Source organism: Thalassophryne amazonica, chromosome 17, assembly GCF_902500255.1.
Source record: "Thalassophryne amazonica chromosome 17, fThaAma1.1, whole genome shotgun sequence".
In the NCBI taxonomy this organism is placed as follows: Eukaryota; Metazoa; Chordata; class Actinopteri; order Batrachoidiformes; family Batrachoididae; genus Thalassophryne; species Thalassophryne amazonica.
The window spans coordinates 58,681,854-58,706,846 of NC_047119.1; the positions used below are offsets into that span (position 1 = coordinate 58,681,854).

General features: G+C 41.7%; 1 protein-coding gene across 3 annotated transcripts in view; it reads left to right on the forward strand.

The window, feature by feature from the left end:
- Positions 1 to 518: 518 nt before the first annotated feature.
- bcl7a (BAF chromatin remodeling complex subunit BCL7A) overlaps positions 519 to 24,993 on the forward strand; it is a 52,166-nt gene continuing 27,691 nt past the window's right edge. For 2 of the 3 annotated variants that reach the window (XM_034191436.1, XM_034191437.1), the window contains exon 1: positions 519 to 682. In XM_034191436.1, the coding sequence (XP_034047327.1) occupies positions 591 to 682 (92 nt within the window). In that variant the 5' untranslated portion in view covers positions 519 to 590. Of the gene's footprint in view, positions 683 to 797; positions 830 to 24,993 lie in introns of those variants that run through there. The other variant, XM_034191438.1, reaches the window with a different exon arrangement.

Sequence of the window (24,993 nt, forward strand, 5' to 3'; positions counted from 1 at the left end):
AACATGGATACATAAATATACTGGGTAACACAAAAAAAGCATAAAGCGCTTGTTTCCATTGTGGCCCAACTGGAAATAAAACACACAAACGTGACAGTAAAAAGGTTTGACAAATCGGTATCAACCGCAACTAAAATACTAAAAATTGCCAAACTAAAATATTTGAAGTGGCAGAACGTGATGGTTGTATTATTTGTGTGTGTGTGTGTGTGTGTGTGTGTGTGTGTGTGTGTGTGTGTGTGTGTGTGTGTGTGTGTGTGAACATGGCGCGGTGCTGTTTTTTTTTTTTTTTTAAGGAAACCACAAACGAGTCTAAAGTCTCGGACCCGCGGCCCCTCCACTCCTGGAAAAAAAAAAACCCGACGAGCTGAGGAGGCTCGTCCGGTGAAGTTTGGAGGTCCAGCCCAGGCTGCTCCTCTTTGTTGTCCTCCAGACGGAGGAGCTGCAGCCCACCGTGGATACTCGCGAGCGCCCCCTCCCGTCCGCTACTGGCACTGCGCGCATGCGCACTGGCTCCCCTGTGCGCTCTACTGTTTGCATTGTGTCTGAACTGCCGGCGAGCTTTAAAAATATTATCCCCCAGCACGGCGATGTCGGGCAGGTCGGTCCGAGCCGAGACCCGGAGCAGGGCGAAGGATGACATCAAGAGGGTTATGGCCGCTATTGAGAAAGTACGAAAATGGTAAGAGAGAGAAAATCCGCCTCGGTTATCTAAGAGGAGAAAGGCTCGCTTGTTGGGGGAGGAGAGGGAATGAGCGAGAAGGGGATGAAACAGAAAGAAAGGACGGTTTTTGGAGCAGGATTTACGGCACATGGACTCGCGGCTCAGGTGCACCGGGGCGCGCGGAGCGACTCGCCGCTGCGCACGCACACAAACACGGCACGTTTATCGGCTTTTTTTGTTTTTTTTTTTTTCTTGGCAGATTTTTTTTAACAGCAAGGGTTGAACCCAGAAGCCATTTCGATGCAGTCTCGTGAAGCCATTGCTGCGCGTGCTGCTGGCGCAGGCGGCTCGCGACGAGCGGCGGAGCGCCGCTAAAGTCCGCACTCGGAAACCGTTCGAGGAGTAGTTTTTTAGTCCGTGCGGAGTTTTAAATTAAGCGCTTTGAGTCGGCCTTTAGGTCTGATAGAGAACACAGCTCGGTGGGGGTTGGGAGAGGGAAGTAGCGCACGGCTGAACTGACTCACACAAACACACCGACACACACACACACACACATACATACACACAAAAAAGACGCTTTTAACGACGCAAAACACGTTTCACACAGTGTGAAAAACATAGTCTTTTATTAAGTGTTTTATCAAACCTACACAAAGGTCCGAGTGTTTAAATTTAGACAAAGCAAACTGTTATGGCAAGATGAATCACCTTAAGTGTAATACTTAGTGGTTTTAAAGTGTTTATAGTGGGTTTAAACATTTATATTGGCGTCCAATATTTAGCACAAGCTAAAAGGGAATTTATCCAGTGGCGGCGCTAGAGGTGGGGTGGGGGGCAATTTATAGCTAGTACCCTTGAAGTCAAACTATGCTAAAATACCCTCGGCTGTACGAGCGTTGTTTTTTATCCAAGGCCAACATATGACCATTGGGTATTTTGAAGACCTGGCGTCCATCTGTCCGTTTGCCGTCCATCCGTCTGTCTGTGTATTCGCCCTATTGATGTTTCAAATCCCACAAAAGGTCAGAGAATTTGCCGCGCTGCAAGAGCTCAGTAACATTGAGAACTGCATTGAGACGCTCTGATCGGGCTTCACTTTAACCGCTGCACACGGACAACACCGTTAACATCACAACATAAAACTATTTTTATATTGTGCCTAAAACTCTCATGAATATATCCTCTGGGTTTATAGACGTTGTTATTGCATTTGTTTTAGGCTGTGGCTACAGGTATGGACCCGTATCTACAGAGACCGTTCTAAAGATACGGAGGGTATTCCCCGGTGACGTCATGTCTTACGGACCAATCAGAATGCACAAATATGTCCGTACCCGTGCACACCTTCCATTATTGTATGCATCGCTTAAGGCTTAAAGTGGATATGACACTTAAAGACAACATAGTCTTATTACATGTAACAAAGGTTATATAATTCCGTCAACCTAAGCGTTTTGGGAAAATGGATGCGAATTCTCCCGTTATATATAACATTTGAATGTCCCACCACTGAAAAATGTGCACGCCCCGTGACCAGCTTCCCGCTGAGCACCAAGCCTAAAATACGTCACTACATGTAGACCGTATTGGCTTGCGCGCCTGGCGGCTGTTGTTTACATTTTTTTTAGCGGCAGAAACTTTGATTAAACACAGCTCTCAGGGACTTGTTTGTCGATATGCCTGACCAGTGTGTCGCAGCATGTTGCACAAACACAAGGGCGAAAGGTTTTAGCCTTTTCACATCCAGGCAGATTGATCGAAAGCTGCGGTGTTGTGCGATGCACGAAATGTCAGGCTGCTGCTCGCTCCACTCGCACCCACGCATTTGCTCCCGACAGCAGACACTTTCCTCTACCCTCTCCATGTTCTCACACCGCTCACAGGAACACCTAAAATGTCAATCAATCAATCAATCAATCAATTTTTTTATATAGCGCCAAATCACAACAAACAGTTGCCCCAAGGCGCTTTATATTGTAAGGCAAGGCCATACAATAATTATGTAAAACCCCAACGGTCAAAACGACCCCCTGTGAGCAAGCACTTGGCTACAGTGGGAAGGAAAAACTCCCTTTTAACAGGAAGAAACCTCCAGCAGAACCAGGCTCAGGGAGGGGCAGTCTTCTGCTGGGACTGGTTGGGGCTGAGGGAGAGAACCAGGAAAAAGACATGCTGTGGAGGGGAGCAGAGATCGATCACTAATGATTAAATGCAGAGTGGTGCATACAGAGCAAAAAGAGAAAGAAACAGTGCATCATGGGAACCCCCCAGCAGTCTACGTCTATAGCAGCATAACTAAGGGATGGTTCAGGGTAACCCCAAATAATATGTTCACAATAATCTTGAAATGGTCAAGGAACGTACGTAGTAAACACGGTGGCGGCATGTTCATTGTTGTTTTCAGCGATCTTTTTCGAAACTTTCGCCGTTTATTTCCTATTCTTTCATGAAAATAACGTAACTAAACACGGATGAATGCAATGCCAGGCACTCCCGAAGGTAATGACGGTGGTCCGCAAATAATAGCTACACTATCGCGGCTCTGGAACAATAACAAAGGCGGTAAACAGACGCTCGAATCTAAAATGCTATACAGTAATTAGAGTGTTATAAACAGCAGCAACAAAAATCAAAGCCTACCTTACCATTCCATATTCTGCAGCCTTTCAAAATCCATCGGAATTGACACGTCTCTTGCCTCTGCTTCGGCTCCGCCATAAACACCGTCGGCATTATTTTCGCTGCCAGAATGCTCCTGGTTTGAATGTTCGTCCGAAAGATACAGCTCCAATCTGTAGGGTGTAATCACTGCTGCAACATCCTCAGGATCCGAGTCAGAAATAATCCACACTTGAAGAGGAGTCAAAAAAGTTCTTGATCTCGTCACTGTCCATGCTGAGGTCCATCTGTTCCTGTTGTTAATCTAACAGACAAAGACGGGACTCTACACACTGTGATGTCACGGCATCATGTGACCGCTGATGGAACGCTACCAGCGCGCTTTCCAAGAAACGCACTTTTGAGAAACTGTACAAACGTTATTTCTCAGTGATAATAATTAAAACCACTTTCAACTTACTATACTGTATGTATATTTTGATATTTATATCAGTTTTAAATCATTTTTTAGGTGTCGTATCCACTTTAAAGCCTTTGAAACAATCCCTGTATGCCTTAACTTTCACAGTCCGCTAATGCTACTGTATACGAAATTCAATGGGAGCGGTGTGAGTTTGGTAGTTGGAATTTTTGCCCCCGTTTGACCCACAAATGCGCAGATGCGTTGCGCACTTAGCTTATTCTCCTCGGTCCGTACCTTTAGCAGTCCCGCAGAAGATACGGATGTACGTATCCTTAGCCACGTTGTTTGTTTTATGTAAACGTGAGAATCACAGGCTGTCTCTCCGTTATTTTCAATGGGAGCTGCTGTGAGCTACGCTCGCTTCCTGATCATGTCGTTCTGGGGGAAAGTGAAGTTTGCTTTTTGACGTCTTGATTAGTGTCCTTTACAACACTGTTTGTCCTCTGTGTTCCAGACTAATATATGTCTGAAATTCGGTTTGCGTTTATTAAATTCCATGCAGATTAAACGTAGCAGACACGGATTATTTGTTATAATTGTTTTATCAAGTTTTCAGGGTATCATGCATGCAGTTTCTTATTAACGTGACGAAAAGCATAAAAAATTACATTTTTGTAGTAAAGTATTCATTTACAATTGTCATCATGTGGATTCTCTATATGTTATTTGACTGCAGCGACTCTCTGGCACGCAAGGGATTATGGGATACGTCAATAGGGCGAATAGCATAAGTCCAGTTCTATTACTGCCACAGTCTTCAAATTCACAGGGAACATTCTTGGGACAGAGACCTTGGACGAGTTCAAAGATGGCTAACCTTGACATATTTTGAGAGGTTAAAAATTCACATTCTGTGTGAACCTATTCCTTTTTTTGAGTGGCAGGCGTGACAGCCATTCAGAGTAGGGCTGTACAGTGACATCAGTGGTTGGTCTATCTAAAACTGCTTCATTTTGTGTGTTTATATGCATGTTTCTCATTATGTATAAGCTAGTGAGAAATAAACACTTCTAAAACAGAAAACGCCATCTTTGGAACCTAATAACACCTCTGAACTTATTTAGCGGCCATTAGCATGGTGACATCACAGGCTGGGAGCTAACTTAGTTAAATTTGTCTCATTAATACCAGCAAATGCACAGAGGGTCATCTACAAATATTCCTTGATTTGCATAACTTACACTTTTGTCAAAAGCTCAAGTACATGCACATGAAAAGCCTCCTGCAGATGCTGTTAAAATTTAGATATTGTTTTTTATTGACTGATTAATAGAGGGGCTTTATTAAACATGTACAAATTGTACGTAAGACAACAGGCCTTAATAATTAATTAAACAACTGCAAATTATAAAGAACCCAAGGCTCATACGGTCAAGGGTATTTTAGTATTGTGTTGCTTTATAATTTGCAGTTGTTTAATTAATTGTTAAGATCCTGTTGTCTTATGTACAAATTGTACATGTTCAGTAAAGCCCCCTCTTATCAATCAATCAATCCAAAACAATATTTACATTTTAAGAGTGAAAGTTGTGCAAATCAAGAAATATTTGTAGATCATCTTCTCTGCATTTGTAGGTACCGTATTTTCCGCACCATAAGGTGCACCTAAAAGCCTTAAATTTTCACAAAAATTGGCCGTGCGCCCTATAATACGGTGCGCCTTATGTGCGCACTGAATTCCAAAATCTGTAAAAACGACCGACGTTGTCTTTGACCGTCGGAATATCGGACCATTTCCCACTGACACAGGGACGTAATACGTAAAGTACGTACGCTGGCAGCGTAGAGTACGTACCCTGGCAGCGATAAACCAATCGGAGAACATTACGTAATACGTAAAGTACGTACGCTGGTAGCGTAGAGTACGTACGCTGCCAGCGATAAACCAATCAGAGAAGAGTCCGTGGTACGTACACTTACCTCCACCACTCCTCCGGTAGTTACCGTATACTACAAGTATCCTGCAAAACAACATTTGTTTGTCTAAGGACCCCGGAAAATGGCGCCAGCAAAGAGACATTCTTACGAGGCACAATTCAGACTGCAGGCTATCAGTTACGCGGTTGTTCATGGGAATAGAGCAGCTGCGAGAGGAAACAAGAAAATGAACTGCGCCAAGTTAAAAAGACCAAACGGAGTTTCCGCGGAAACAAAGCGAGGTGGCCACAGCTAGAAGACCAACTCGAGCAATGGGTCATTGAACAAAGAACAGCCGGGAGAAGCGTCTCTACAGTCACTCTTCGACTGAAGGCAAAAACGATAGCGATGATTAGCAGGAACCTGGCGTGTTTGATGGCAAAATTGCCCAGCTGTTCAATTCAGACACAGAAGATGAGGACTTCGATGGATTTGTGACAGAACCATAATAAAAAACAATGTGAGTATCATATTGTTAAATACCGGTAGTTCAAAATTGTTAAAAAGTTCAAATAAACTCACCGTTTTGCTTCCGTGACCTTTTTTTTTTTTTTTTAATTCTTAATTCTTAATTCTTTTTTTATATAGCGCCAAATCACAACAAACAGTTGCCCCAAGGCGCTTTATATTGTAAGGCAAGGCCATACAACAATTATGTAAAACCCCAACGGTCAAAACGACCCCCTGTGAGCAAGCACTTGGCTACAGTGGGAAGGAAAAACTCCCTTTTAACAGGAAGAAACCTCCAGCAGACCCAGGCTCAGGGAGGGGCAGTCTTCTGCTGGGACTGGTTGGGGCTGAGGGAAAAAAACGGGAAAAAGACATGCTATGGAGGGGAGCAGAGATCGATCACTAATGATTAAATGCAGAGTGGTGCATACAGAGCAAAAAGAGAAAGAAACAGTGCATCATGGGAACCCCCCAGCAGTCTACATCTATAGCAGCATAACTAAGGGATGGTTCAGGGTCACCTGATCCAGCCCTAACTATAAGCTTTAGCAAAAAGGAAAGTTTTAAGCCTAATCTTAAAAGTAGAGAGGGTGTCTGTCTCCCTGATCTGAATTGGGAGCTGATTCCACAGGAGAGGAGCCTGAAAGCTGAAGGCTCTGCCTCCCATTCTACTCTTACAAACCCTAGGAACTACAAGTAAGCCTGCAGTCTGAGAGCGAAGCGCTCTAATGGGGTGATATGGTACTACAAGGTCCCTAAGATAAGATGGGACCTGATTATTCAAAACCTTATAAGTAAGAAGAAGAATTTTAAATTCTATTCTAGAATTAACAGGAAGCCAATGAAGAGAGGCCAATATGGGTGAGATATGCTCTCTCCTGCTAGTCCCCGTCAGTACTCTAGCTGCAGCATTTTGAATTAACTGAAGGCTTTTTAGGGAACTTTTAGGACAACCTGATAATAATGAATTACAATAGTCCAGCCTAGAGGAAATAAATGCATGAATTAGTTTTTCAGCATCACTCTGAGACAAGACCTTTCTGATTTTAGAGATATTGCGTAAATGCAAAAAAGCAGTCCTACATATTTGTTTAATATGCGCTTTGAATGACATATCCTGATCAAAAATGACTCCAAGATTTCTCACAGTATTACTAGAGGTCAGGGTAATGCCATCCAGAGTAAGGATCTGGTTAGACACCATGTTTCTAAGATTTGTGGGGCCAAGTACAATAACTTCAGTTTTATCTGAGTTTAAAAGCAGGAAATTAGAGGTCATCCATGTCTTTATGTCTGTAAGACAATTCTGCAGTTTAGCTAATTGGTGTGTGTCCTCTGGCTTCATGGATAGATAAAGCTGGGTATCATCTGCGTAACAATGAAAATTTAAGCAATACCGTCTAATAATACTGCCTAAGGGAAGCATGTATAAAGTGAATAAAATTGGTCCTAGCACAGAACCTTGTGGAACTCCATAATTAACTTTAGTCTGTGAAGAAGATTCCCCATTTACATGAACAAACTGTAATCTATTAGACAAATATGATTCAAACCACAGCAGCGCAGTGCCTTTAATACCTATGGCATGCTCTAATCTCTGTAATAAAATTTTATGATCAGCAGTATCAAAAGCAGCACTGAGGTCTAACAGAACAAGCACAGAGATGAGTCCACTGTCCGAGGCCATAAGAAGATCATTTGTAACCTTCACTAATGCTGTTTCTGTACTATGATGAATTCTAAAACCTGACTGAAACTCTTCAAATAGACCATTCCTCTGCAGATGATCAGTTAGCTGTTTTACAACTACCCTTTCAAGAATTTTTGGGAGAAAAGGAAGGTTGGAGATTGGCCTATAATTAGCTAAGATAGCTGGGTCAAGTGATGGCTTTTTAAGTAATGGTTTAATTACTGCCACCTTAAAAGCCTGTGGTACATAGCCAACTAACAAAGATAGATTGATCATATTTAAGATCGAAGCATTAAATAATGGTAGGGCTTCCTTGAGCAGCCTGGCAGGAATGGGGTCTAATAAACATGTTGATGGTTTGGATGAAGTAACTAATGAAAATAACTCAGACAGAACAATCGGAGAGAAAGAGTCTAACCAAATACCGGCATCACTGAGAGCAGCCAAAGATAACGATACGTCTTTGGGATGGTTATGAGTAATTTTTTCTCTAATGGTTAAAATTTTGTTAGCAAAGAAAGTCATGAAGTCATTACTAGTTAAAGTTAATGGAATACTCAGCTCAATAGAGCTCTGACTCTTTGTCAGCCTGGCTACAGTGCTGAAAAGAAACCTGGGGTTGTTCTTATTATCTTCAATTAGTGATGAGTAGAAAGATGTCCTAGCTTTACGGAGGGCTTTTTTATAGAGCAACAGACTCTTTTTCCAGGCTAAGTGAAGATCTTCTAAATTAGTGAGACGCCATTTCCTCTCCAACTTACGGGTTATCTGCTTTAAGCTACGAGTTTGTGAGTTATACCACAGAGTCAGACACTTCTGATTTAAAGCTCTCTTTTTCAGAGGAGCTACAGCATCCAAAGTTGTCTTCAATGAGGATGTAAAATTATTGACGAGATACTCTATCTCCCTTACAGAGTTTAGGTAGCTATTCTGCACTGTGTTGGTATATGGCATTAGAGAACATAAAGAAGGAATCATATCCTTAAACCTAGTTACAGCGCTTTCTGAAAGACTTCTAGTGTAATGAAACTTATTCCCCACTGCTGGGTAGTCCATCAGAGTAAATGTAAATGTTATTAAGAAATGATCAGACAGAAGGGAGTTTTCAGGGAATACTGTTAAGTCTTCTATTTCCATACCATAAGTCAGAACAAGATCTAAGATATGATTAAAGTGGTGGGTGGACTCATTTACTTTTTGAGCAAAGCCAATAGAGTCAAATAATAGATTAAATGCAGTGTTGAGGCTGTCATTCTCAGCATCTGTGTGGATGTTAAAATCGCCCACTATAATTATCTTATCTGAGCTAAGCACTAAGTCAGACAAAAGGTCTGAAAATTCACAGAGAAACTCACAGTAACGACCAGGTGGACGATAGATAATAACAAATAAAACTGGTTTTTGGGACTTCCAATTTGGATGGACAAGACTAAGAGTCAAGCTTTCAAATGAATTAAAGCTCATATATGCTTGTAAAATACATAGTTGTTGTTGTCAGTTCAACTGCTACCGTTGTTGTTTGGGGTCACCACAGTGGATACAGCCAGATCCGCATTGGTATTTGGCCCAAGTTTTATGCCAGATGCCCTTCTGATGCAATAAAATTTTTGGAAATTTCATCAATGCTTCTGCTTTCAGACCACGGCTATGCACATTCCTAGGAGTCTTGAGTACAATTCTGATATGGTCTGGGTCTTTCAATTTGGGAATACTTCAGATTTGCTAAATGCACAAAAAACAAACATTGAATAGCTATGAACAGACCATAGGTGCACTGTAGAAATGTTTTGGTGTTGGTGTTTTTTCCCCGTCAACAAATGACAAAAATTCTATAATTTTCAAAATGGCTTTAATTTATCATCCTGTCAGTGGAATAGTTTTCATCGCTGCAATAATTGAATTACCCATGTTTCCCAACTTGAACCAACAAAACACATTCACTCTTAACCTCTTCAGTATTGTTAGCTTACCTGTCCAGTAGGATTAAACCACATTTGTGTTGATGTTGGACCCCACCACACCCAACTCTCCCCCACCTTGTATTTATCAAAAGCTGCATTGCTGTTGTTCCATTTTTTTCACTCTGGATCTGATTCCTGTTTATCCTGATGCACTTCTGCGGATAAAATGTCTCAGTTTCTTAGCTTTACTGTGTGTTCTGTTTGGAGTTGATGGTTTATAGACCCCTTTGTATTCTGGGCGCGGTTACCCATGATGCTTCGTGCAACACCATTTTGTCCTGCAACTTGCTACAGATGAAAGCTGAAGCAGAAATATTAAAAATGTCTTTTAAAAACACTGTAAACACTTCTGATTTGATACTTTGTGCATGCTACAGCGATTCTTCGGATGAAGCTACATTTGCTCGCTACAAGGAGAACCTAAAGGTGATGGTATTGAGTCTTAAGATGTACAAGTTTGTGACTGGAGTTTGGATGTTTATTTTTTTATGACAAAAATATTTTAAATTTTGAAAGACATACACTCAACAAAAATATAAACGCAATACTTTTGGTTTTGCTCCCATTTTGTATGAGGTAACTCAAAGATCTAAAACTTTTTCCACATACACAATATCACCATTTCCCTCAAATATTGTTCACAAACCAGTCTAAATCTGTGATAGTGAGCACTTCTCCTTTGCTGAGATAATCCATCCCACCTCACAGGTGTGCCATATCAAGATGCTGATTAGACACCATGATTAGTGCACAGGTGTGCCTTAGACTGTCCACAATAAAAGGCCACTCTGAAAGGTGCAGTTTTATCACACAGCACAATGCCACAGATGTCGCAAGATTTGAGGGAGCGTGCAATTGGCATGCTGACAGCAGGAATGTCAACCAGAGCTGTTGCTCGTGTATTGAATGTTCATTTCTCTACCATAAGCCGTCTCCAAAGGCGTTTCATAGACTTTGGCAGTACATCCAACCAGCCTCACAACTGCAGACCACGTGTAACCACACCAGCCCAGGACCTCCACATCCAGCATGTTCACCTCCAAGATCGTCTGAGACCAGCCACTCAGACAGCTGCTGAAACAATCGGTTTGCATAACCAAAGAATTTCTGCACAAACTGTCAGAAACCGTCTCAGGGAAGCTCATCTGCATGCTCGTCGTCCTCATCGGGGTCTCGACCTGACTCCAGTTCGTCGTCGTAATCGACTTGAGTGGGCAAATGCTCACATTCGCTGGCGTTTGGCACGTTGGAGAGGTGTTCTCTTCACGGATGAATCCCGGTTCACACTGTTCAGGGCAGATGGCAGACAGCATGCGTGGCGTCGTGTGGGTGAGCAGTTTTCTGATGTCAATGTTGTGGATCGAGTGGCCCATGGTGGCGGTGGGGTTATGGTATGGGCAGGCGTCTGTTATGGACGAAGAACACAGGTGCATTTTATTGATGGCATTTTGAATGCACAGAGATACCGTGACGAGATCCTGAGGCCCATTGTTGTGCCATACATCCAAGAACATCACCTCATGTTGCAGCAGGATAATGCACGGCCCCATGTTGCAGACATCTGTACACAATTCTTGGAAGCTGAAAATGTCCCAGTTCTTGCATGGCCGGCATACTCACCGGACATGTCACCCATTGAGCATGTTTGGGATGCTCTGGACCGGCGTATACGACAGCATGTACCAGTTCCTGCCAATATCCAGCAACTTCGCACAGCCGTTGAAGAGGAGTGGACCAACATTCCACAGTTTTAGATCTTTGAGTTCATCTCATACAAAATGGGAGCAAAACCAAAAGTGTTGCATTTATATTTTTGTTTAGTGTAAGTTTTGCAGACGGTGTTCAATTTAAATATTCCCAACATACAATACCAGCTCAGTGAGTCTGGGGAGAAAAAAAAATTACCACATTTTTTTTTAGTGGGTTTCAAGCCACATCGCATCACGAAAGCATCGACCTAAACCACATTGCCTCATCGCATTATCAACCTACAACCACGATTAAAGTCTGAGGATAGAAATAATGTTTTCTGTTGTTTAGGTAAACAGTTGTGTATGCTCTTGATTATTTTGATCAAATTTGATGTTTATGGTTTGGGCTCCACTGCAGACGGCGGGTTAGTGGATAGCCTGTTAGCCGAGTTAGTGACGTCTTCACTATGCAGTAAATCAAGGTAAATTTTACAGTATCTGTAAAGCTATTAGTGCACACTGAATTATTTGTGCAAATGTTTCTGATGCTCACAAATAGGTGAAGTGAAAAAAAAAATCAGTCTGCAAAATGCAGTGGTAAATGGAGGGACAAATGGTCAGATTTCATCATTTGTAGAGCTTGCATTCGCTATATTATTGCATCTTACATTATTTTACTCATTCCAGAATTATCCACCAAAAACACCTGAGGTCAGATGCTCAGAGCACACTTTGCTATGCTGTTTGCTCAGTTCGGGGTTGAAATTAGCTCTGTTTATCCAAGCTAACCACAGCCGCCATCGCTAGCTTGAAAGCTTCTCGGTCCTTAGTGCTTGGGGCCCATTACTTATGCAACCCTCTACTTTGGCTTTTATATTTTTAATTACTTTATATCAAGTTGTACAGATTTGCTTTGAGTTTGAGTTTGACGACGTTAATTTTAGAAATTTCTATTTTTTGTATTCTTATTCTTATTTTTTTTTGTTTGTATTTGAAATGGCATAAACAAATTAAAATGTGTGAAATATAAAGTGTTCCAATATTTTTGGAGGGTGCTGTATTTGTAATCAAGGGGGCATCACGGTGGCTTAGTGGTTAGCACTGTTGCCTCACAGCGAGAAGTTCATGGGTTTGATTCCCGCCTGTGGCCTTTCTGTGTGGAGTTTGCATGTTCTCGCCGTGTTTGAGTGGGTTTCCTCTGGGTGCTGCGGTTTCCTCCCACATCTTTAAATTGTCCGTATGTGTGCGAGTGGGTGTGAATGTGTTTGTTTGTGGCCCTGTGACAGACTGGCGTCCTGTCCTGTCAGGCTCTATCACTGCTGGGACAGGCTCCATCCCCCGTGACCCTTAATTGGACTAAGTGGTTGAAGATGTGTGTGTGTGCTCAGAAACGATGCGCTCATGCTAGCATTAGCTTGTTAGCATTGCATTAGGTGATGATGTTGAGTTGTAAAAGATGACAGCTTTCATGACATGAACAAGTGAATTCATTGTAAATCCCTGCTTTAAGGCGCTCCCTGTGCTCAGTTGGTCAGCCACAGTAAACGTAAACTTTTCTCTGTGCTGAAATCACATTTCCTACAATGCATTTGGGGTAACCCTGGTGAATCACAGTGCAGTTTGTCAGTCATATGTCTTGAAAACGATGGCTGTGGGAGAATCATACATGAACCACAGAGTCAGTATGTGGTCTCAATGTGTCACAATATCGGAAGTTTTTGTGTGTGTGGCTGTGTGTGTGAGTGTGAGATGCTTATAGAAAGAAAAAAATTGCTGTGCCGATGGCTTGGGTGACTGGGCTTGTGGGTATATTTTTCTAACTTTTTGTATTGCGCATTCAACAGAATATTCACATTTTCATTTTTGACGGGTGTAGTACACACACACACACACACACACACACACACACACACACACACACACACACACACACACACACACACACACACACACACACACACACACACACAAAATGTGTTTGTGCTTGTCCATGGATGTCAAGTTAAATATGTCATCATTGTTGGTGACACATTGCTAATTTAATTTCATTTGTCTGCCACTTCTTGTGCACTTTCCATAATAGAAAAAATATTTCTCCTAATTTTGGTGTACCAAATTAGTTGAAAATTTTAACGGTGTAGTTATGATTTTTTTTTTCTAACCAGATGCAGAATTGGTGATGATAATGTGGAAAATTAGTTTCTGTTGTGAATTGATTACATATTTGTTCAAGATTGTTGTATTTTTAGCAGTTTATGAACATTTTTCGTGATTTTCCAAATATGTGCATAAATACTTGGCTGTTCTGTATTCATTTGATGGAGAGGCACTTCTATAAAATAATGCTCCGTCATAACATCAGATAAACAAATGCATGTGTGCAAATGATGCCTGATTGGATTAAATCTGAAAATACTCCCAAACTTTAAATATGCCAAATTTAGACCTTTGTTGAAGGTTTCATCATGGGTGGGGTGTTAGTGTTGTACTCTTTAATCGTAATCGTTACTGAGTTTTTAAAATGCTTATCGCAAAGCGTTCTTTTTTGTATGACATGCAAGTTTTATAAGAACGCGGACACTGATCTGTGTGTTACAGATACAAATCATTTTCCTCAGATCCGCAGAGTTTCAAGGAGAATAAATGCCACTCAAAGTGTAGCTGTTAACGACAGCTGTCGTAAAGCAGGACTGGTTGGTTGCTGCAGTGACACTGTGTGGCTCCTGTGCGAAGCTTAGCTAAACGTAGCATGTGGACATCGCAAACTTTTAGAACTTTCAAGTTTTTAAAAGAAGAATTTTGCAGCATGTCTGTGTCACGAAGCGACATCAGACAGAGCGAAGATGGCGAGAAAGACAGTTTGAAAAAGTGTGATAAGGATAAGAATCCGTGGAATTGTTGCTGGCTTCATGAACACACCTGAAAGATGAATGGGAAAAGTGAACTGGTAAGAATTTTTTTCTCTCTGTGGAAAATAAACATTGTGCTGTTCAAACAGGATTTCAAAAAAGATTATGTGCCTTTTTTCTTTCATTAATCTAGACTTTGAAAAAAATGAATTTACACAACAATGTAAATTAGTTTTTATTAGTGTAGACTTTTTTCATGGAAAAAAGACACTGTGGCTTTGAGTGGATTTACAGGAATTTACACAAGAAAGTGTGGCTTTTTTACTATTAGGTATGTTATTGATATTTTACCTTCTTCTTTGTCTTTCGGCTGTTCCCGTTAGGGGTCGCCACAGCAGATCAGTCGTTTCCATCTCACCCTGTCCTCTGTATCTTCCTCTGTCACACCAACCACCTGCATGTCCTCTCTCAGCACATCCATGAACCTCCTCTTTGGTCTCCCTCTTCTCCTCCTGCCTGGTGGCTCCATCCTCAGCATCCTTCTCCCTATATACCCTGGGTCCCTCCTCTGCACATGTCCAAACCATCTCAATCTCGCCTCTCTGACTTTGTCTCCAAACCGTCCCACCTGAGCTGTCCCTCTGATATGTTCATTCCTAATCTTGTCCATTCTTGTCACTCCCAAAGAGAATCTCAACATCTTCAGCTCTGCCACCTCCAGCTCTGCCTCCTGTCTTTTTGTTAGTGCCACCATCTCTAAACCATACAACATAACTGGTCTCACTACTGTCTTGTAAACTTTCCCCTTCACTCTTGCTGATATTCTTCGGTCACAAATCACTCCTGCCACCTTTCTCCACCCACTCCACCCTGCCTGCACTCTCTTCTTCACCTCTCTACCACACTCTCCATTACTTTGAACAGTTGACCCCAAATATTTAAACTCATCTACTTTCACCACTTCTACTCCTTGTAACTGCACTATTCCACTGGGCTTCCTCCCATTCACACACATGTACTCAGTCTTGCTTCTACTGACTTTCAATCCCCTTCTCTCCAAAGCATATCTCCACTTCTCCAGACTAGACTCAACTTGCCCTCTACTCTCACTACAGATCACAATGTCATCTGCAAACATCATAGTCCACGGGGACTCCTGTCTGATCTCATCCGTCAACCTGTCCATCACCACTGCAAACAAGAAAGGACTCAGAGCTGATCCTTGGTGTAATCCCACCTCCACCTTGAATGAGTCTGTCATTCCGACTGCGCATCTCACCGCTGTCACACTATTCTTGTACATGTCCTGCACTACCCTAACATACTTCTCTGCCACGCCAGACTTCCTCATACAATACCACAACTCTTCTCTTGTTACCCTATCATAAGCTTTTTCTAAGTCCACAAACACACAATGTAACTCTTTCTGGCCTTCTCTGTACTTTTCCAACAGTATTCTCAGAGCAAACATTGCATCTGTAGTGCTCTTTCTTGGCATGAAACCATATTGCTGCACACAGATCTTCACCTGTTTTCTAAGCCTAGCTTGTACTACTCTTTCCCGTAACTTCATGCTGTGGCTGATCAGCTTTATGCCTCTGTAGTTACTGCAGCTCTGCCCATTACCCTTGTTCTTGAAAATAGGAACCAGCACACTTCGTCTCCACTCCTCAGGTATCCTCTCACTTTCCAAGATTTTATTAAACAATCTGGTTAGAAACTCTACTGCCATCTCTCCTAGACATTTCCATGCCTCCACTGGAATGTCATCTGGACCAACTGCCTTTCCACTCTTCATCCTCTTCATAACAGCCCTCACTTCTTCCTTACTAATCTCTTGTACTTCCTGATTTACTCTCACCAAATCATCCAGCCTTTTCTCTCACTCATTTTCTTTATTCATCAGCTCTTCAAAATATTCCATCCACCTTCTCAGCACACACTCCTCACTTGTCAGCACATTACCATGTGCATCTTTTACCACCCTAACCTGCTGCACATCCTTTCCAGCTCTGTCCCTTTGTCTGGCCAATCGGTACAAGTCGTTTTCTCCTTCCTTACTATTCAACTTCTTGTACAGCTCGCAATATGCCTTTTCCTTTGCTTTTGCCACTTCTCTTTTCACCTTACGCCACATCTCCTTGTACTCCTGTCTACTTTCTTCATTTCTCAGACTATCCCAAAACTTTTTCGCCAACCTCTTTCTCCTTATGCTTTCCTGGACCTCTTCATTCCACCACCAAGTCTCCTTGTCTTCCTTCCACTGTCCAGATGTCATACCCAGTACTGCCCTAGCTGTCTCCCTCACCACATCTGCAGTACTTTTCCAGTTGTCCATAATGGCTTCCCCTCCAATCAGTGCTTCTCTCACCTGCTCGCTAAATTTCACACAACAGTCTTCCTCCTTCAGCTTCCACCATCTGATCCTTTGTTGAGCTCTCACTCTCTTCTTCTTTACCTCTAAAGTCATCCTACAAACAACCATCCTATGCTGTCTAGTGACACTCTCTCCTGCTACCACCTTACAGTCTGTGATTTCTTTTAGCTTGCATCTCCTATAAAGAATGTAGTCCACCTGTGTGCACCTTCCTCCACTCTTATACGTTACCCTGTGCTCCTCCCTTTTCTTAAAGTAGGTATTCACCACAGCCATTTCCATCCTTTTTGCAAAATCAACTACCATCTGTCCTTCCCCATTCCTATCCTTGATACCATATCTACCCATTACTTCCTCATCACCTCTGTTCCCTTCACCAACATGCCCATTGAAGTCTGCTCCTATCACCACTCTTTCATGCTTGGGCACACTCTCCACCACCTCATCTAACACACTCCAGAAATCTTCTTTCTCCTTCATCTCACAACCTACCTGTGGGGCATATGCACTGATGATATTCATCATCACCCCTTCAATTTCCAACTTCACACTCATCACCCTGTCAGACACTCGCTTAACCTCCAACACACTTTTAACATATTCTTCCTTTAAAATGACCCCAACACCATTTCTCTTCCTGTCCTCACCATGGTACAACAACTTGTACCCACCGCCAATACTCCTGCTCTTACTTCCCTTCCACTTGGTCTCTTGCACACACAATATGTCTACCTTTCTCCTCTCCATCATATCAGCCAGCTCTCTCCCTTTACCAGTCATACTACCAACATTCAAAGTCCCCACTGTCATTTCCACCCTTCTAGTTTTCTTCTTCTCCCGCTGTTCGTGGCAACGTTTTCCTCCTCTTCTTCGTCATCTTCGCCCAGCAGTAGCCCAATTTCCACCGGCACCCTGTTGGGCAATAGCACCGGTGGCGGACGTTGTTAACCCGGGCCGCGACCAATCCGGTATGGGAATTCCATTCTGAGTCTGCATAGTTGGGTTGGCTTGTTTTACGCCGGATGCCCTTCCTGATGCAACCCTCCTCATTTATCCGGGCTTGGGACCGGCACTCAGAATGTACTGGCTGCACACCCCATGTGGCTGAGTTATGTTATTGATATTTTACCCTGATTTTTAAAATATTCTACAATCTTTAGCTGTGGTTTTTGACATGGTTTAACAGTCTTTTCAGTCTTCATGAATTTCATGTAGTTTAATTGTTCTGAGTTAATGCATAATTTGGTTTACAATTAAAAGGAAAATCATTCCAGGTCCTACTTCCACGTCGTATTGTGTTATTTCAACATGATCATTGATGGTTCAAATGAAAGGTCGAATCTAGGATCATTTAAATATGCACTAATTTTGAGATTTTTTCTTCCAGGAGATGTTGAAAATGTATCAGTAGATGAAAATTTAATTTGGTTTCTGGGGCCCCACAAGGCCCTAGATACATTTACATTACACTACATCAACCCAAAGTCAGCTTTTTTTTATGTAATATAATGTAGGGCTGCAGCTATCGATTATTTTAGTAATAGAGTATTCTGGTGATTAATCGAGTAATCAGATAAAAAGTACTTTTGCGTTTTTAAATAACAGTCCAGGGCTCTCCCTAAGCAATGGCACAATGTCGTTGCGCCATCACAGCGATTGTCAAATTTAGTGTATCCCTTTCTCTTTTCCTGGGTAATTATTCAGCACTCCCCTGACACTGGACCGTAAGCGCAGGTGGTCGGTGCAATCCTCAGTCAGTCAGGCTGCACCTGAACGTGAGCACAGCAGTGCGACGATTTACCCAAACTGACCCAAACTGACTCCAACAATTTACATAAACTGACCCAAACTGACTCCAAATATGACTAAATGAAGTACTTTTATTTATTTTTAGAAATGCGCTCCTTTCTCAAAAACAGTACATGAAGTGCTCTCTCTCTGTCTCGCTGTCTCTTTAGAATGCTGAAACAATAAACAAGGGATGTTTAAGTATGTGTGAGTACTGGCAATTTTTTGGGAGGGGGGGATACAACGAACTCTGAACTTTAAGATCTGATGTTATGAGCCCTAACGAGGCAGCAGTCCATCCGGCTCTATGCCTGCAAAGGCGAGTGCCGTTTAAACAGCTGACTGTGGTTCACTTTAAATGCACATTGTGTATTTATGCAATTTATCAGTCTTGGCCATTTATGAATTTACTTAACAATCATTAAGCCGATTATCCGCACTGCTCTGGTCAATTCTCCCCACTGCGTATAAGTACTTATGTACCGCCACAGGGGCCACAGTATTTGTTTTGGCCTGAATTCTCCAACTTTGGCCGACCAACCTATTTCTGTTTCCAGCTCCTTTTTAACCCACGATGTACTCAGAAAGCACAAAGAAAGTAGTAATAAATACATACCCTGAAACACAACTGCCTCCCACTGATTTTACTTCTGCTGTTTGTACAGAGCAGCCACGTAGAATATTATTCTGCTGTCTGGCACTGTTCCGTATTCACACAGTTTCATTTGTAAGCAAAGTCGTCATCCCTTTTGATATGTTCAAGTTCTACAAGTTCCAAATTACGGTCAGTAAACGTTTGATAGCCATCGTCAGGTTTGTGTTGCTTGATTCTTTCATTTGTCCGTCCACAGTCAATAAGCAGGTAAACGTTAATATTGCTGACACCAACGGCTAGTAGCCCTTTCAGGTAGACATAGGCCGATAACCGGTTTCACAGTATACCGCGGTATGAAAAAGCCATGGTATCAAAACCACTAAAATTTTCCCTTATACCGTCCCTACGGTATGAGCGGGTTATGAGAATTCTTGACAGGCAGAGCGGAGGCAGCCGCTGCCACCCTTCCACCGGCGAGCACCTCTGTCTGTTTACAAACAGGCAGCTAATGTTAGTTAGCTCTGTATCATGGCTGAAGGAGGCGAAGCCTACACTGAACTTTTCCCTCCGTCTAAAAGGACCAAATCGGCTTTTTCGTTTTCTTTTCTGCAGAAAAGCCCTTCAAGCTAAAAACAGTGGTAACAAAGCACCGTAGCTATGGCCTGTGTCGGACGCGGAGTGATTCAAGATACCCACAAAGGATTACATGGAAGGAGTAAATTTTATCCCATCTTTGAAACCACTGAGAAGTACAAGCGGTGGACTCGAGTCGTGCTTGTGGTCGACCAAATTTCTCCCACAAACATGTCAAGAAGGACAAATACATTTATTTCAAGCACTTTGTTGGTTAAGCTGGGCCAAGTATTGAGCATCCGGAGTTCCGGGCCTTATTCCAGCCACGTTTCTCCCTTAAGGAAGTAAGTCATGTTTCCCACGGGGCAGATGCTACATGTCTAAAAGAGAGACTATCATTTTGGTATTTTCTCTAAAGTTATCAGTGGTATAGTGCTCTTAGCGGTAGACATCGCGTCAATTAGTGTGCCTGAATCACGCGTGCTTCATATGGAAATAGCCATAATGCTTTTAAAGCACATTTTAAAGTTATACATAATACTGTGAAACTGTGGTATTTTTGCCCACGTTATCATACTGTCCAAATCTCATACCGGCCCATGCCTACTTTCAAGTTCCATGTCACAGCTTGTTTAGTCTGAACAGTTATCCGCTGTCGCTTTCTCATCGACTCTGTCCTCCAGCCTGGAGGACGTTGCCAGCTCTCACTACCTCAGCAGAGCTGCCAGCATCATCAAAGACACATCCCACCCCAGCAACCACCTGTTTGACCTATTACCCTCAGGCCGACAGTATAGGTCAATCAAAACTAGGACAGACAGACTCAGGGACAGCTTCTTCCCCAGAGCGATCACTGCACTGAACAATAACAAACCACATTAATCTGCACTTTTCAAAGTTCTTGTGCAATATCTGTACCCATGTGCAATATTTTCCCATGCAGTATCATTCCACAGTTGTACATAATTCTCGTTTTACATTTTACTTTGTCCACATTTTATTTTAGTTGTACATATATTTAAATAATTTATTTTGTTAAATTTCATGATCTTTTATTTGGCTAACGATTACTCACACCTCAGAAAAGCACCTTTTGGAGTTGCACTCAAATCTTGTTGCAATGTAAATTACAATGACAATAAAGGCGATTCTGATTCTGGTCAGACTTCTGTAAAATCAGATAAACTTGTGTGACTTTTGCCACTAAACTCACCGGCTCCCAGTGTAGTTTTCCACAACAGGGAACACCCCTTACAGCGACAAATGTTTTTCAGCTGTGGGACAGTTATATTCCTGAAATTTTGGAGCTCCTCTATGAGGACAGACATGGAGATAATGCTTGTGAAAGTAACAGTAAGCAAACATTAAAAGTAATTACAAAACAAAGCACATTAGCCAGGCGCTGCTGTGCAAAAATTATCCCTGTATTAATGCTGCCAAAAGTGTTTATCAACAAAAAACAAACAAAAAGAAAAGAAAAAGGATGTCGACAATGCAATGTGTTCTGTGTTGATTTTTCTTTCTATATGCGGTTGGGAGAATTTTCACTCTCCTCCAATGATCTGCATTGTAGGGGTGTCAAAGTACATATATTCGTATTGAACATACAGTACACACTCAACAGTTCGCTGCGCAGAGCTGTAGGCGGAATTCACGGTACGACTCTGCATAGTGTGACTATACACATCGGCATATTTGTTTCCATAAGTCACTGACGTTTCAGCAAGTAGCGCAGCTCACGTCCTCAGACTGTATCCCTCTTGTCTCATGCTCTGTGCAGGAGGCGCGGTCAGCCTGCCTTCTGTGTGACGCCATCAGAGGGCACAGCAGACCAGCCATTTGAAGCAAGCGACCGCTTTATTCCACCCAGAAACCGTGGAAACATAAATGGAATTGGCTAATTTACCTTTTTCTTCCCAAATATGAACGTAAAAGCAAAAGAGTACCGATACCCATTCGTGTTGAATGACTGGCCCTGTATATAAGATCAGTCCAGTCATTCAAGTTTAGACAGACAATCCCGCCAATTTATGACAAAAGATGACATTTTATATAGGGATGTCCCGATCAGGTTTTTTTGGCTCCGATTCCGAGTCATCTGATTTTGAGTATCTGCTGATACCGAGTCCCGATCCGATACTTTAAAAAACTGAATGAACAATGAACAAATGCTAAATATATAATATTTTCATTTTAATTACCTTATTTTATTATTTATCACTTAAACAGTGTACTTCTCCTTGAGGTAGCTTGAACTATCAAGTAATAATCTACCAGACTTTTAAAAATGTACAAATTTCCATGTTATTTTATTTGTCTAAAAATAAATGTCCAAGGTTCCTTATGTTAAACAAGAAATTATCTAATCTGAAATAACAGGTGGATTTAATTTACAGATGAAAGGTTTCTAAATAACCATTTATTGATTTAGCTATTTTAATTACAAGTGTTCTAAACTTTTTTTTAACAGTAATCAGAAATTTTGAGGTAACAAACAACAACAACAAACATTTCCAAGGATTTTTCCTTCCAGGTAGGTGTCCAAAACTGGTCACAAAACAACACAGAGTTGAGAATAAAAGATAGGTAGTTAAAGAAACCCACAACTGCCCACAAACCTAAAACTACTTTAAAAGCCCGAAAGTGCCTATAATTAAATGCAGCGGTAAGACAACATGACAAATGACACACCCCCAACCCGTTGTAGGCACGAGACAGAAATACCACATACTGGGGTATAATTTGCGGAATGTTTAAACGCGTCAGAAATTGGATACCATCCAACCATACGCTATACTCCAAAATCATGGAGGTGTGGAAACTGAACTGATGACATCTGAGGTAAACAGAATGCAGCAGTAGCCTCCATCTACCACGGCTGAATGTTACTGGTTTCTCCAGTATAATGAAATTGCTTAAACTATGTCATATTTTGACAGTATAGGTTACAATTGCATGTGAGGCATGCCCTCCCCAGTGGTGCCCCAGAGTTCTTCAGGGAAAGGGTGCAAGGGATGGGTATTATGAACCAGTTCTTTTCGAGAATCATTAAGAAATGATTTGATCCACCGACATCAATAGCTTTTTTGCTTAATGATTCTCATATCAGTCCTTCAGACAGGCCGTTGTTTGTTCGAGAAAATGATCATTTCTTTACGTTGATTGGAGATCCTGCAGCAGGTCTGTAATCAACCACTTCTGTAATGGCACCGCTTTGAAGCATGAAACAACGAAGCAGTCCTCTGACCCGCTGCTTCGTTGTTTCATTGCTTCGCTGCTTTTCAGAAGCATCAAGTCCGCTTCTTTACCCCTCTCAAAACCATTTAAAAATGTCAATCGTGAGTCACTTTTGTGTGTATTAAAGTCACTAATTGGGACTCTTGTCTTGTTGCGAGCAAGAAACGAGAATTGTCCTCTGTTCTGTTTGCACAGCTCCAAACGGTGCGTTGCTCTCTGCCGAGACATGTTAAGAGTCCGGTCGGAATTAATAACTTCAAAGGGAATCACTGTTTAAATCAAATGACACCTCTTTCTAAACATTGTAACACACACAACAGACTAAAATGTTTTTTTCCTCCCAAAATGAGACATACTGCATTGTTGTTGACTTGCAGCACAGCCGTTTGCAAGAGCTCAGCTCAGAGGTATGGAGTTAGATTTATGGCATTAATGTCTGAAAGGAAATACTTTTGACAAAAACTACAGATTTTGTTTATTTTTATTGATGTCGAGAGATCAAGGATCCAGTGACCAATTTCATATTTATTTACTTTAAGACTCAGTAACATGTTATTGACATAGAAAACCTGTAAAGCCTACTTTTAGAACACAGAAAATTCAGGAATTGGATTGATAAGCAGAATTGATAATGGCATCTATCTAGTTTATATCTGTTCTATCTGGAACTTGTAAGTAATACATGTGACAGTCAAACCAGATATAAGATCCTTAGTAAATTTATACAATATGTGACTTATATAAATTGGGAACTTACAAGAACAATATATGACAGTAATTCCACATACAGAATCCTTAGTAGATATGTGTAATATCAAACTGAGACTTATAAGCACAACACATGTCAAATATAAAGTTTATTACTGGAACCGATGTAACTTCTTGTAAGTTTTTTCTGTTTCTTTTCCACACGGGCGTAGAGCAGGTCCAAATCGCTCTGTTAACCCAGTACAATTAGTGTTGATGACTTCACTGTACTGAGGGTAAGAAGTATCTGCTTTTAAGGCGCTTTATACAGTACTTTGACCTGAGTTTCTCTGTGTTCAAACTGCACTTGTCTCGCTGTCTCTCCTTGTGTTTTTGCTTTTAAACAAAGCGCAGCCTGCAGTCCCACCGACTTCTTTTTGTTCAATGCATAAGTGTTTTTTGTTTTGTTCTTTGCAGTTTATAGAAGCTGAATGCGCAGTATGCACCACGGTGCAAAGCGCAAGGGAAAGTGAGGAGCTAAAGATTTCTTGTCCTAATCACAATGTACACATCTCATCCCGCCAACTCCGAAATTAAAATGTGGACTTATTAATAAATGTGTGCCATGCCACAAATGCACAGTGCAGAGGAGAGCACCATCACATTTTCATGATTATGTCCACTGCGATTAAAATTCTAGACTCGACAAAATTAGACAATGGAACACTGGATAAATGTTGCCTGATCTGATTACTTTGAATTTCTGCTATAAAATTGCTCAGAAATGAGCAGAAACAACCTGAAAATATGAATCCTTCCGGTCTTACATTAACAGTTCAGTCAGTCGTGTGGATCTTAATGTTTCCAGAATGTTGTTGAATCTGTGTCAGGACAAAATGAAGGCAGTTCGAAAGGTAGAACAGGTCCAGCCTGGTACTAGCAAGGTATAACTAATGAATTGGCCAGTGGGTGTAGCTAAAATGAAATAACGCCCCCTCCCCGAGAAAAAATAAATACAAATCTGTACAAATTAATAATGTAAAATGGCTCCAGCAAAAATTAAATACATAATTTCAAAAATGCTAGGCAATATTACTAGGAATCAGTTTATACTCTTGAGTTAGTGCTGCAAAAGAGGAACTTGGTTGGAGCATTTCTTTGGGTTTACAGGTCTGATGGTTTCAGTCCTGATTCACCAGCCCATTTTCTTTGTGGTCCAACAACCCCACGTTTATCTGAGAGTGAGCTCTGTATCAGCCGGTTGCCTGGTTTGTCTCCTGGCTCCCTGATAACCGTGTCCTTCTCCTCATCTGTGCCCCCAGCAGCACATTTTTAATTTCAGCCTGAAATAGGAGCAGACAAAATATAATACCAATAATGGGATGAATGGCAAATGTCAGCTAATGGGTCGACACGATACAATACAGAATTG